General features: G+C 38.0%; 1 protein-coding gene across 1 annotated transcript in view; it reads right to left on the bottom strand.

Annotated features, from left to right (window-relative positions):
- The window catches only part of UST (uronyl 2-sulfotransferase), a 153,789-nt gene that overhangs the window by 42,897 nt on the left and 95,593 nt on the right, over positions 1–15,299 (bottom strand). The window contains exon 5 of the mRNA XM_083856575.1: positions 14,045–14,198. Within this exon, the coding sequence (XP_083712701.1) occupies positions 14,045–14,198 (154 nt within the window). The remainder of the gene's footprint in view (positions 1–14,044; positions 14,199–15,299) is intronic.

The raw sequence follows: 15,299 nt of genomic DNA on the forward strand, positions 1-15,299 counted from the left end.
CATAATGCTGAAAGACATTCTGCATTAAAAACCATAGATCCTTACAACAGGATACTCTGGATGACAAGGATGTAACCATATTTAAAAAGAAAAACGCAAATCACAAAAAGAATAACAACAACAAAATAGAAATTACATATTTATAGAAGGGAGGTGTATCAAGGACTATTAAACACAGATATGGCAGCAATGTCCTTTGGTAAGCTGAATGGCCTAATGAAGAAAGTTGACACCACCCCATATGACACAGTATTATTTGCACAGCTACCAAAAAATTTAAATGTTTCAAAATATCACATTTCTTACAATGTAGAAAAGCCTGTTTTAATAATAAGACATTTCTGTAGTTCACATTTTTCTCCCATTTTCTTTCCCAGGTCATATGTTCCCATTCCTTTAAAGCCTGACTGGATACACAGAAACTATATTCAGCAGATTTTAGCTGAAACCTCAAAAATGCTTATATTAACAAAAACACATTTAAATTCTGTGAATGCCTCAACAACTTAAAGTTAGCATAAGACATTGTTTTTACCAGAGGTCCACAAAAATAGTTTTAACATATGAAAGTTTAAAAGAGGCTTATTAGAACAGAGTTCTGTATACTAAATATATAATTTAGAAAAGAAAAGAAATCCATGAGCCAAAAGGAAATTAATTTCATAATCAATGAGCATTAGATATTATTGCTTTCATACATTCCAACAGGACAGAGGCAAAACAAACAAAAGAATTAATTCTTTTTTTTTTTTAAATAGGACTTCATCTGACAAGAACTGAGGAGGAAAACGCTTACTTTCTGCAATAGAAATCTTCAAAACAGAAGAGTGAAGAGATGGAGAAGGAAAGATACGCCCCACGAATCAAAAAAAAAATTATTTCAGTCATCAGGAAAGAAATAATTTTTAAAAATTATTAAGCTTCTCCTAATCTGCAGATGTAGCAAAATTTTCACTTAAGAAAATAAGCACTTGATAGCTAATGCTTGTTTTATTTCAACACACTCTTCAGTTATAGCTTACACTACCTGCTGTCATGAATTCCAGTGATACAATTCCCTTTTGCTGAAGTTGAAGGGAGAGAAGCTGTATCCAACAGCTCCTGATATGTCCCTGAAATAATCCTGTCACGTCAAGTACAATGTCTAGCAAAAAAGGAAAAGAAATCTGCTGCTGACTTCTGAACTAAAAAAGATAAAATATATGATTCATCATACAGTACATATGTTATAGGTACATACAGTTATAAATTTCTTGGGGTTTGAACTTTAAGTTAGATGGTAAATCTGAAAAAAACACAGTAATGACTTCCAAGAAGAAAGTTCCTCATAGTACCAAGGTCTAAATGTCTTTTGTGTCCCCTTGACCTACCACACTTGTGGTGGCACTTTAACACAAACATGTTGAATGGTGAGAAAACAGCTAGAAGTTTGAGTTGCAGGCTAATTTTACCTCCTTATCAGTCTTCTGCCTAGTGCTGACTGACATGGAATCTCTCCCTTCATCTTTCAGCGCTGAAATGCAAAAGGAGCTGCAGAGCTGAGAAGAAAATGATACTGCTTCTGCATGCGGCTTCCCTGCTGCTGCAAATGGAGATGGTTTCTGCTCTGCTGCCCCTATATAATTTCCCTAGTTAAAATCTTACCCTTGCTGAACAGTTCTAATGCTTTTCTGGAAAATTACTAAAACTTTTGCATTATTCATAGCACTTTTATTCTGAGTATCAGACACAAAATGGAACATATTGATTCCACTTTTCAGTTTGACAAGACTATCACCGTACTGACAACACTGAGTATTAAAAACCTCCTAAAATTACAAGGTTCATAAATAATGTTCCTATTTGCATTTTTTTTTTACTTCTTAAATCTTCAGTCATCTGCTGAAGTTCTTTTCTACGACTATGAAAAACAAAACCATGCCTCCCTCCCTACGCAGAAACCCTGAACCTCTCAATGCCTTCATCTCAGGTGATATGGCTTCAAAAAGCTCAGCAATCAACAAGGTCAAGTATAAAATCATGAAGGTTAATAAAACTGTTAAGAAGAGGAAAAAAAGTGAAAAAGTGTAAAATGTGCTCCCTTCCCCCCCTTCCCCCCCAGTGTTTCTTTTCATCAAAGACATCATCCCTTGGATGATATTCTGAAAAATATTTTTAATTTTTTTCCTTCAGCTACTGATGAACACTTTAGTTTTCTTTTTTCCTTTCAAAGAGAAGAGAAAAATAATTTTCAAGAAAACAATAATCTCATTTAACAATCCATCTTCACCATGGAAAGTTTCATATTTGCCACCAGTTAGTGGATTTTTCCCCAAGAAAAAGGAAATTACTCTTGACAAGCTCAGTTATGAATAGTGGCTGGCTTTGCTTGGATCAGAGTTCATAGGAAAAAGCTGTGTTCAAGGTAACCCGACTAGACTGTGTTTCAATAAATGACTAGTTATTTAAGCAGTAGCCAGCTTTGCTGAAACAATGGCAGTCCGTTTTCCAGAGTCCAGAACAACAATTAATCAGCTTAACACCCTTTGTTGGGGTTTTTGGACAGTTTGATTTTGTTTTTATGTAAAGCAACTGTATCTACAAGGGATAGAGGAGCTTTGAAAATTCTAGTAAACACGAAAAAAAAAAAAGAAGTAGTGCTTGGAATAATAGCCAGAAAAAGTGAAGACTGCTTTTACTTCAAAGGAGAATTTCACTACCTGGTTACACAGGGAATGCACTTTCTCAGTCGACACAGCAGGTCTACTGCTTATCCTGATAGATGGAGCTACCTTTTCATTCAAGACATGCACCCACCATCCCTGTGATAACTCACAACCATGTAATATCATCAGCAAACTGGTGAGGGACATGTATTTTTGAAAAAGGTACTTCAGCTTCAAACAGCCATCTAAAGGCAAAACCAAGAAAACACTTGAAACAGCTAATGCCTGTTTCTTTACACCTTTTTTTCCCCCCCCACATTTCTTTCTTTAAATAATGTCGAATTACAAGGAAGACAATAAAAAATTATTTCCTGGCAGCAGTACCCTTCTTTACTTAACTGATCATTAATGAAAAAATGGCCAAATGCCCTGAACCCCAACTCAGTGACAACAAATACGGTTTTACAGTTCCTCACACTCTGTTTTCTCACATTTTCTCCTGGCAATATTCTCTCACCAAGTTATGAAAAACTTCTTTACTTTTTCCTTTTGAATTTGAATAAAATCCACCACAAAAAGGCTGAAGGAATCAGCTTTCTGAATGACTCTCTCTGAACATCAGTATCCCCCAGATGTCTGGGATTATTTCTATTGGGTCCATTAAGGTGCCAAGATGCCTTAGAGCATGTGGTTTGAATCCATCCTAGTTTCAGGGAACAGAAGCCATTAGTTCTTCCATTGCACTAAGCAGCAAAACTTGCCCACTCTTTTGACTGCAGTTGCTTATCAGTCTGGCAAAGAAGCCAATCGGTCACCTCATTGTCTGAAGTCCCTCATCCTTTCATCTTCAATTAAAGAAGAGAAGGGAGGACACCTAAAATGAGTCTGGAGCCTCTGTATGAAAACTGTTACTTCAACAGAAGCTACTAGTATGCTGAGAACCTCTCAACACAATCCACTCTTGTAAAGAAAGTCTTTAGGAAAAAGGAAACCAGGAGAGATGAGAAAGAGGAGAGAAAATGAGAGCGAAAAGGAGAGAGAGAGAAAAGGAGAGAAAAAAGAGAAGCAACTGTAGTAATACAGTTTATACTTTTATGCCAAGAAGGAAAATTTGATTTCTGGAATACCTGACACCTGAAGAGCACTCCTGAGGGAAAACACAGCAGCCACTTGCCAGGCAGGGCCAAGCAACGAGAGAGAACATTACAATCCATCTGCCAACACAAACCTATGGCATTTGGCTGTTTTTGGAGAAACACAAACATGAATCTCTCCATCATAGGAGCTTACTGAAGCAAGAATAGACAGACAGCATCTGATTTTTAGGCAAACTGTTCCCCAGTTCAGGTCTATTCATTCTGTAATGAAACAGAAAAAAACCCTAAATTTGCACCTCTGTCCTTCATCTTCACTGCTGTACTAAGGGTTTTTTCCATGCTGGGTGGGCTGGGAAGAACCTGCCACCTCTCCCCAGTGAGACAAGCAGCCCAGTTGTGCCCCACAGGATATTCAGGCACCCCACCTGTGCCCTGGCTCTGCAGACAAGAGCCTTGGTGCCAACCAGAAAGCAACAGGCACACGGTGCTTCAGCATGCCCTGGGGTCCCTGTGAGCTGGGACCAGGATAAGGCACAGGATGTTACTCTGCAGGGTAAGAAGCCTTAAAAACTACAGAAAAAGTAGAATAAACTAAGCCTTGAGTATGTCAGGGCACCGATACCCCTTTTTTCCACAAAATGCCATCTCTGCTTCCAGATGGTTTCAACATAAACTTCTTCAGTCTTAAAAATACAGAATTCACAAGTGTGACCCAGCAATCCTGCAGTCCACACCACCACCAAAAAATTACAGGATAGGAAAATATTTTGTTGTCAACAAACACCTAAGGCTCAGGACAGCTCTGGATGCTTGTATAAAGACATGTCTATCCCTCACCACGTCAGCCACGCACCGTGGGCGGGCAGTTTTCCTAATTCTCCTGCCCTGCACTCTCCTTGCCATCCACCACCTCAAAGCTTCAGCTTTGCTTTAGCTAGGAGTTCTAGAGATCAGGATCTCTGCTTATTTCACTTTGCTGGCAGCTCTGACAGCCAGAAAACTTAGGCATAAATCACAAAAAGGAAAGAGGAAGGAGAATGACAGACAAGGAATAAAACGGGCTAATAAATTCAGTTTTATTTTCATGGGTTGTCAGTTCCTGCAGGTTTTGACACCTACGGAGCAAAATTACATTATCATGCCACAGCCTGAACATATTCAATATGCTGGCAGTAAGAGGAGGGCTGTCTCTCTATGCCCTTCCCCTGTCAGGAGGAGTAAAAGGTTCTGCAGTTTCCTTCCCCATCCTACTGCCAAAAAAGAGTTTTCATTTAAGGTGGTTAAAGCATAACACAACAAGGAAAAGAAAACAGGCCTACTCCTAGCAAGGAGTGTACTTAGGAGGTTTTATACTATAGTTTTTTAGGGACAGCTACCATGATTTCATGAGACAAGTCTTCCAAAAAATTATTAATTAAACGTAATTTGAAAAAGTCCGACTCTTACTCCTAAACACACACGCACATATATTATTAACTCTTATTTTTAAGACAATTTGCTGGTCAATCCTCCATCTCTCTTGTTTATGCAATGTGCAAACTATAACTTTAAAGTAATTATTTTAAAATTTGCACTAACAGAAAGTGAAAGCATTGTTTTTGTTCTGGATGATAAAACATTCCAGTTTTAAAAACCATTGTATTCCAACTTGAGACAAACAAAATATCAATCAATAATTAGTCTTACTTGATGACTATTAAGCACTGCTTTCAGGTTCTTAATGTCCATAATGCTAGACTATGCACTGAAGGTAACATTCATATCACACACAGATCCTCTTGTATTCATTCACCTGAAATAATTATTTGTGAGCTAGTTATCATTAAGTCATCTCTTTTAGGGAATCATGTAGGTGTTATCTGCTTCAATGAGTCTTCCTGTTACTTTCACATTAACAAAGTACATAAGAACTGAAAACGCAAATACTCAACTCGAGGCTTACAAAACTTATCAAACACCTGAAATCCACCCATACTGAAACATCAAAACAAAGAGACTTGGCATTTCTGAAAAGGATGCACTGAAAAATGTTTTATCCCACTATTTTAAGGATTTTTATGTCTTCTCTTCTGGTATCCTTACTATTACAGCGCACAATATAAAATTGTGGATGCAGGTCATACTTTAAATGCATTTGTATCTTAGCTTTTAACAACAAATTTGAGAATAGTCATGACAGTATTAACAGTTAATAGTTTCAGCATCAGTTTGGAACCTACAAAAATTAATTTCATTGGTAGATATGTAAGACAACAAAATCTTAGCCACTATGGCATATACCCAAGAACATTCAACTATTTTAAAGTCAAGAAACAGCACATACAACTGGAGATGTCTATAACTGTAACTACCTTATATAAATCACCTAGTAGTAGAATTCACTTCTAAGCATGTAATTATAAAGTTTGCTTTTGAGTCACCCAGAGCAGAAAACAGTTTCAGAAAATCACTACTGCCTCTGAGGAACATTTACCAAACACACAAGACCTTTTACTGGGTACCCCGAGGCTTTAGATTTGTACTGATCGGGTATTTTCTGATGAAGAGGTGTTGCTTTGGTAATTAACAGCCCTTGAGGGCTATATAGTTGAACTTTTAAATATAGAATAGAGTATTTCAATTGGAAGGGACCTACAAGGATCCTCCAGTCCAACTGCTTGACCTACTCATGGCTGACTAGAAGTTATAGCACGTTGTTAAAAGCATTGCACAGATCCCTTTTAAATGCTGACATGCCTTGGGCATTGACCCCCTCTCTAAGAAGCCTGTTCCAGGCTTGACCACTCCCTCTGTAAAGAAATGTTTCCTAAAATATTTCCTTTTTGAATACATTTAAACTTATTCACAACAATGACCAGCAGGGACTTCCACAGCCTAATTACATGTTGTCCAAAACATCGCATCTTTCTATTTTTTTGCTGGATCCAGCAACTACCATTCCAATTCTAAACTTCTATCAAACAACCCAAAACAGTCATCCTTGAGGCCACTTTTCCATGCCTCCCAAAAATCTATCTTCCCATATCCTTTCCCTTGTTTACTTCTTTCTCATTTGAAGAGCCCTAATCTTTGTCATTCCTCATATGGAAATTATTTCATCCTACCCATTTGTGAGTGTTTTCTGGTTCTTTCAATCCCGTTTTGGGAATGGGAGGTGTCCTGGTTTAGGGAAAATTCGGGAGGAAATACCCTAGGACAGGAGGTCAAAAATGTCAAATGAAAGTAGTCAAGTGCAGACACTGGAGATTTATATACAATGAAGTTCTCTGTATTGCTCTCTATTGCTTTTGGTTTGCCTATTTTGACTGCTACTGAGAACTGAGCAGATACTATGGTGGAGCCACCCAACACACACAGAAGATCTCACTCCTAACCCTGCAAAAGGCTTGTCAGAGTTCATCAGTTTCTAAGTGAAATAAGGATTATCTCCGCAAACTCTTCTCCTGCCTTCATGGAAGGCAAGGCTGGCTTTTGTCCCTGGGCTGCACAAGAATGCTCTTTTCTGTTCTTGTTCAATGATCCATAAATATATCTCCTGAAAATGTAACACAGACATACCCTCTTCTCTTATACAGTTTACATGGCCTTAAAAGCTGGCATCAATATATTAGAATCTTTGTTCTCTGGCTGGGATTTTCCACTCTACAAACAGGATCTTCCTATAGAGAATGTGCAATTGACTCAGTAAGACTACTATTTCCCCAAGCTACCACAACACATAACCCCCAAAAAATCAGCACGAGAGAGAACATCAAGAGCTGTCCTGTATTTACACTGAGAAAGGCACAAATAAAAATCTTGGCAAAATCACCATAAAAATGAAGATTTATCATTTTAAACTTAATACAGCAAGGTCCTTTAATAAAAGATCCTAAGTTCTTATGTATATAAAGGTCTTAAAAAGCACTACTGAAACACAGTAAGACCCTGTAATAAAGTTACATTTAAATAGGATTGTGGGTATTTAGTGCTTGGATCTCTATTGCTACTTGGTTTCTGCTTTCCTGTGCAGTTCCTTAAAATTTGCAACAGCCAGAAATTTTCAGACCACTACATCACTGCAAGAAAAAAACCCTCACCTTTGTACATTCTGAAGCAATATATTCTGAAGCATATTGTTGTTATCCTGTATCCTGTCTCCACAAAAAGGAGAATTCCGATACAGAATGATATCATTAAAATAAAAGCACGGTATTAGTCTTATATTTTCTATGAATGTAAGTATGTATTGTGAATTACGTGGAATTTTAGTGTTGCAAACTTAACTAATGCTACGATCCATATTTACTATGTGCAATTGACTCAGACTACTGAATGAAAACAGATTAGGAAGGCACATTTTCTTGCTTTTGTATAAATGCATAATGCTGCAATGTTTGGAATGCAAACTCCACAGGGGAACATTAAAAAAAATATTGGTCTGTAAATTAGAGTCACTGAAAAGTAAATGTCAGCCATGAAAATATCTCCTTTAGTATTATGTTTTGTAAATTGTTCATTCAGTCCCTCCTCCAGCTGAGGTCTGAATTATCATTAACTTTGTGGTTCAATAAATTATTAATACAAAATGGGAGAATCTAAGGGGGAAAATGGTCCTTTAGAACACACACAATAGACGAAGAGCTGCAAAAATGGGCCAGAAATTTTGCAATGAAGAGGTAATGCAGCAAAAGGGAACAGCTGGAGACTATTAAAAGCACTCATTAGAGGGAAGAAGCAGCAAACTGTTCTAATTGGGTCAGCTGACAGGTGGCTGTGCTCTCCCAGCAGCCCTGTCTGGGCCGCAGGGATTGGTGCTACTGTGTGATCCCAAACCAGACCTACAGCTGCAAGGCTGCACTGCAGCACCACCAGTGACCAACTCAAACCACCTCTGCACCAGGGCACAACACAGGCAGTAAAATGACTACTGTGAGTACAGAGGTATGTCAAGGAAAACACTGAGAGTGCACAAAATGTCTGGCCTCTTAACTACAACTCAGAACACAGTAAGTGAAAAATGATCTTTTTAATTTATATATTTAACTCCCTGATATCTGGTATGCACTGCACAGACAAAGGCAAATAATTTTAACCTCTGCATGCTTCAGATTTCTAGTCTAAACAATGTTAACCAAGTTATCAGAACCTCCCTGAAACTTCACAGGTTCAATCAACAGACATTGTAGCCCCCCTTGTGAGGTCCTCAACAGGAAAATCAGAGTTATGAACACCTACTCCCTCACTGCCCCACATCTGCAGGCAGACAACTCTCTCTTGGCATTTTTTTTAATAGAGAAACACACTCACGAGAGTGACCTTCAGAAGATGAACACATGGGCTCCATACCGTGGTCTCTCCTGGAGGCCACGCCTCTGGAAACTGAAAAGCTTGAAGAAACTTATCTGAAGTCATGAAGGAGAAAGCTCAATGATGACAAGTACTGATGACAATTCATAATGTCATTACCCATGGTATTATGCAGATAAACACAGGAAATGAGACAGCCAGCTGCAGTCTGAAAACCAGTGTAGTTGGTAAAAGAATATTTTCATCATAGATAGAAATTTGAGGATATAAATAATAAAACCAGTTAAATATAGTTAGTGAATATTCTCACATAAATGAAAACCATGGAAATCATAAAAGGAAATTCTCAAGACTCAGGACTAAAAAAATGTTCTATGGAGTTTACCTATTCACTTTTTTCTATTACTTTGTTTGAAATTTATGAAATAATCTAGTTTAAGTATTTAGCCATAAAAGCAAAAGGAATGTTTTCTTCCCTATTATAAGAAATTTGATGTGAAAGTTCCCTGAGGTCACTTGAATTTTACTTCCCTCTTTTGCAGGAATCCTATTCCCAATTATTTTACATTTCATTTAAAAGACAAGAGGACAGGTGCTCCATTATGGGATCACTTGCATGAGTAATGTTTAACATAAATGAGGCTGAATATTGTTAGATTATTTTTAATTTTTGCTGAGAAAAGCATATTTATTTTCAGAGATGAAGTTGAAAAACTATGCAGAGCCACCCAGAGATGCCATGCAAAGCTAACTGCTAATTATAATGAAAATTAGAAACATCTTATAGGAAGGTGACAAGTTTATATCTTACTGAATGGTTTTTTCAAATACAAAAATTCTCACTTCTGATACATTAGCTCAGAAATCTTCTACTTGAGTGAGGTAGGAGCCATGGTATTCAAGAGCCTATTAGAGATCAGAATCCCATGTAACCAGATTTCCTGCAATTCAGGCAACAACACACAGCCCATGCTGCTTCACACACTCATTCAGCCTTAGCAGTCTTAGATCAAAGTTTTACCAGGTATTGAGAAAAGATGAAAACACTATACATGCCTTTTTTAATATTTGATGTCTCAAACTAAAGCTGTAATAAATACTAGATAATTACAAGCAAGACTTCCGGAGAAACAATTTTATTAAAAAGCTTTAAAATATTATTAGTAGTCCCTCTTTATCAGGGGTGCTTCCTACCTTCCGCAGTTCCAAGCCCTAAACTAAATCTCATCTCATCCATACTTTTCTTTTGCTTGTTACCTGCAGCATTCACAGCTGCAGTGATAAAGGTTTGCTAGCTTTATTGAAGCATATTTACTCTAAGAACTCCAGTTCCACCTGAAACACATTCACTAAAATGAATTTAAATTAACTTTCATGAATTTATCTCCTCTTACAGGACCACAATGTAGGGTTGATAGTCACATCAGTGTGCTTGAGACTTGACTCAAGGTGTTCACCATTAATTACCTCTCTGCCACACTCCACACTACCACACTGCCATTATTTATTCTGGGGAAGTTTGGAAGTGATTTCTTCAGGTGACTAACAGTAACTCACTCCAGCATTGAAAGTGCCAGGTCAGGGCAAGGAGTTGGTGGGTCTGGGTAAAAAGTCTCACATTGCAGCAGCTGCCTCTGCTCTATCTGACTCATGAATAAAAGGCTTGTTTTCTATCCAGACTTTCAATTAAATTTTGGTAAACACAAACATTTACCAAAATGCTTAGAACAATTTATCTGACTCCTGAATGAATGGTTTTGTTTCCTGGAACAAAGCCTAGAGCTCTATTCAGAGAAAATTTCAAATGATCAGTGAACAGTGGAAATTTCTGTCTCTGTTTCTGACCTTTGCAATGTCAGCAGTTCAGATTTTCAATGTCAAAAAAACAGCACGCAAGGTACTACAAGACTTCAAGACAATTTGGGTTTTTTTCAACTCTCTTTTTTTCTCAAGGATCAGAACTGAGGGGAGGAAATGCTTCCATCAAGAACACTATAATCTGGAGTTCATAAGACACAAAATCTTAAAATGCTTTTCCTCCCTTAAGAGCTTGCTTTCTATAGCAGCTGAGCTCCCACACCTTCACACTGCCGTTTGAGGATGCTGCCCTCAGCTTTTCAAGGGACATGGCCAGTGTTGGCAGCTCTTGATGAAGATGCCAAGATGGCCTGGAAAGGTTCCCAGTTGCCCATACCACCTTCCAAGAGACAAGAAGCCAAGAACATCATGGCTGATAAAAGCACAATTAGCCTCTAATACCCAGTTTCCAGATACATATCTTTTGTCTGCAAACCTGTCTCTTCTGGTATAACAGAAAAGTAATATTTACAGCTTCTCCAGTCCATTTTTTAAGTCTGTAACTGCCATCAACACAAGTCTTCTCAAGTACTCCAACAATGAGCTCAGTGTCATGGATCAATGAGCAGTTATGTGTTTTCCCAGCTGTTTACCTGAGGCACGATGGAAGAAGAAAAGTAAAAGCTCATGTCCTCCTGCTGCTTTCATGTATCTGCTCATGGTCAGGCACACTACAGCCCAAACAACTTAGGCTTAATATTGTGATAAATGTCGAAACTATTTAATATGCTAAATCTAAGTTTATCCTTAAATAGTCCCCCATAAAGACAGAGTAATGTTTTGTGGTGAGTTTTGCATAGAAAAGAATATTAGGGAAGAATTGCAAAAGTTATGAGACCTGCAATGAGGCCACTCATCAGTCCTGTGCTAAAGTGGCACACTGGCTCATGCTCAGAGGTAAAACCAGCTGCTTACTTTCTTCACAGTTAGATCTGGCAACTGATTTTGCAGATTTCTGAAGCTATGATTCCAAAATCCCTAATACCTCAATTTTAAGAAATATGCCAGCTGATTTTCTTGCACCACTGAGGAAAAGATTAAAATGCAGGCATGCAATATATGATGTGGTTGGACAGCTCAAGCATTAAAAATGCTGAACATTCAGAATAAGTGCCTTTCATGAAAATTAATTTCATGAGCAAGTGGCCTATATGTTACTGTCACTCTTTTTGAGAGGTGCAAATGACTGGCAAAGTCTGACAAGGAGGGATGGAAAACAAGTTCCAAAAATGTTTACAGGATTCTAACACTGACTTACCAACAGGGAAAATGAAAACAAAAATGCAAAAATAGTTTTTATCAAGGATGCTAATGGTGCCTCAGATCAACAAACTGCCTTTTGGACAAAATGATTACTGACCTCACTCAGACACTTTTTAATTTCTTTTTCATTATAGCTTTTGTACTGATGTATGTATGCATAGATATCTGCATATACATATAAATAATTAACTTCTTAACATACCAATGAAAATGAAAATGCAAGGTAACTTCTATTAGTTTTTAAACCAAGACAACATGGGTTTGATCTATTGTTTCAGCTTTCCTTGAAGTAAAATTTCACTGACTATATATATCATGTCTTAAGGTGCACAGTTAATACTGAAATCATACCAAGTTTTACAGAGTCAGTCCTAAGAGATGCCAATTACTGCACTTCAAATGAGAAGGCACTCAAAGTAAAGTACAGACTCTACCACTCACTCAACATCTCCAAAAAAGAAAATGTAGTAGTGTTATAAAGTTGTAGTACGAATTCCCAGCCCTCATTAATTTCTTCAACCATCCTGTCGTATTCAGAGATGATGAAGCAGAAGCCATGCACACATAACATGCAAAACCTTCCAGCTCTGCACACCAGGAGGTCAAGACCCACTCAGCTGACAGAGGAACCTCTTTGGGATCTCTAGGCACATAGTAAATAAGAACCCTTCACAGTTTATACCTGTATTGGAGATATCATTAAATTTAAGGCTATTAGACAATTACACTGATACCTCCCCCTTCAACTGCTCATAATGTACAAGCTTGTCTGGTCACAGGGCTCTGCATGACAAACAACAGAAGACAAAAGAAATCAAAACAGCTCTGTGACATGGAAAAAAAACCCAGCCCTTCTTGGATTCATCTAACTTCAGCTAAGGCTGAAAGGTGTTGTGTGGCAGTTGTTCAGAGCTGTATTCTCTATGGCTCATCACATATTTTGTACTCTACAGTCTTTTCAAAACCTCACAAAAAACATCTCTCTTTCTCCTCCAAAAGCCACAGACATACCTTGTTTCGACATTTTGTCTGGCCTGCAGCACCTCATAGCAGACAATCAAGCAGTCCTGTCACTGCTGTTTCACTGAACTCTCTGCAGGTGCAATTATGCCTGAGGGCTGGATCTAATCAAACTGGATCTCCATTAGAGAGAGGGCAAGAAGTAATTCCACCATTTTGCCTTTTTTGAGAGGTATCTATGTACATGAACAGAGATCAATATGAATTAAACTAGCTACCTCCCTAGCGTCTGTGTTTCTTATTCAGCATTCATTCAGCACCTACTGCCATGGGATCCTGGTATGCAACAAAAGCTGGCAGGTGTTATGACAGTTCAGCAGTTGTACAAATTTAAAACTTATTATGAATAGCTTATTCAGCATTATTGTCATAATCAGAACCTAAAAAAGACAAAAGGCAACAAAACCAATGCAAGAACTGAGATTAGAGCCCTGGTGTAAAGAACATTAAAAACAACTTAGCATCAAGAACATTAGAGACTTGAGCTCCCTGAATCGCTTTGTTTCTCAAAATTCTTCTGAGGCTGCAGAGTTACAGACATAGTCTGAATCTAAAAGTCTGAATATTCACAGTGATAAATAAAGGGAGAATTATTATATTACTATGCAGTGCAAATCCAACTCAGTGAAAGGACCATAATTCAACAGTGGAAATCTGGAATTTGCTGTCAGCTTATTCAAGATCAAACTGAATTCATTGGCAACACTCTACACAGTAAAGCTGAGCAAACTAAGGACCAGGCAAAAAAAGACAAAGGAAAAACACAACATGAAAGATGCCTCAGTCTCTAACTTTTCCTGCATCCCGTTTGAGTAACAGCACTACATAACAGTGATGGGAAATTGGGAATCAAAACATTTCATTTGAACATACCAGGTATCTTTCCTCCTGCCTCATGTTGGGGGTACGGATCATGTGATTCTGTTCTCCTCTCCAGTCTCCGAAACGTCGAAAAAAATAATTGGACAGGAATCGGCTGACAGGATCTCTAATAATATTGATGTACACGGGCTGGTCTCCTCCAAACCTGGGGGGAAGAAAAATGGGTGAACCTCATCACAGGATTCCACACAGACACATATCTATTATCTCTCATCTGAATGCTTTCAAATCACTTCCTACAGAAATTCAGAGCTTTTACAAGGTGAGGAGTGAAACTGAGAATCTTACAACTAATCCTAAACCTTTGTAAATGCATGTAAGATCTCTTAAGGGTGAACAGTAAATATAGAATTACATTAAGCTATAGGCATACTACAAACATTTCAGATGAAAAACATTTTTTATACTGCATCAACAGTTTTGCTTCTTGAGTTCTCTCCTTGCTGTTTTCAGATGAAGAACCTTCTGCAGATGAATCAGAGAATGAGCATTGCTTCTTCTCAACACACTTCCTATCTGGGCAGTCATGTCAGAACAGGCACCGCCCAATGGTAACTGCTGTAAGACAGCCTTGAATCACCTTTGCCTGTACAGTAAGTGTAGTAATGTGCAAAGGATTTTCAGCTTATTTTGAAAGCTTTTTTCCAAAAGCTTCCTCTGGATGAACTGACAGATATGTGTGGTATTTCCAACTTTTTATTTGCTGGAACTTGTGCAGAACCTTGTCCCCTCACCCCTAGCCTGCATCACCAGCTGGATTTGAGGTTATTTCATGGTTATGCAATACCTTATCCCTGCACTGCACTTCATCAACATTTTTTTTTAAGTTAATATGAAAATTCTTGCTTCAAAAAAGGAATTAGGTATCAATCTCAAGTACATGCAATTTGAAGGAAAAGGAAAGGGTAACACCAGCTGTGACTAGGCTTGCACAGAAGCAAAATGTAGCACAGATATCTACAACTTAGAGGTGAGAAGACAAACCAGAGCAACTTCACCACCCTGACTTTACCCTCTTGTATGTCTCCTCCTGGTGCTAAGTGACAAACATCTTCAGTTCAATAGCTGGGACACCAAGAGAGGAAAGAAGGAAAAAGAAGCTTGGGAAGGTTTGTGACTACACTGTATTTTCAGAATGTTAAAATACTGACTGCATATTTTAGATCAACACACAGCATCAGGACAGCAGGCTTAACTGGAAGAAAAAAGGGGAAGCTGCTTACACTGTTTCATGGTCAAAATTAAA

This window comes from Zosterops lateralis (assembly GCF_965231275.1).
Source record: "Zosterops lateralis genome assembly, chromosome: 3".
NCBI lineage: Eukaryota > Metazoa > Chordata > Aves > Passeriformes > Zosteropidae > Zosterops > Zosterops lateralis.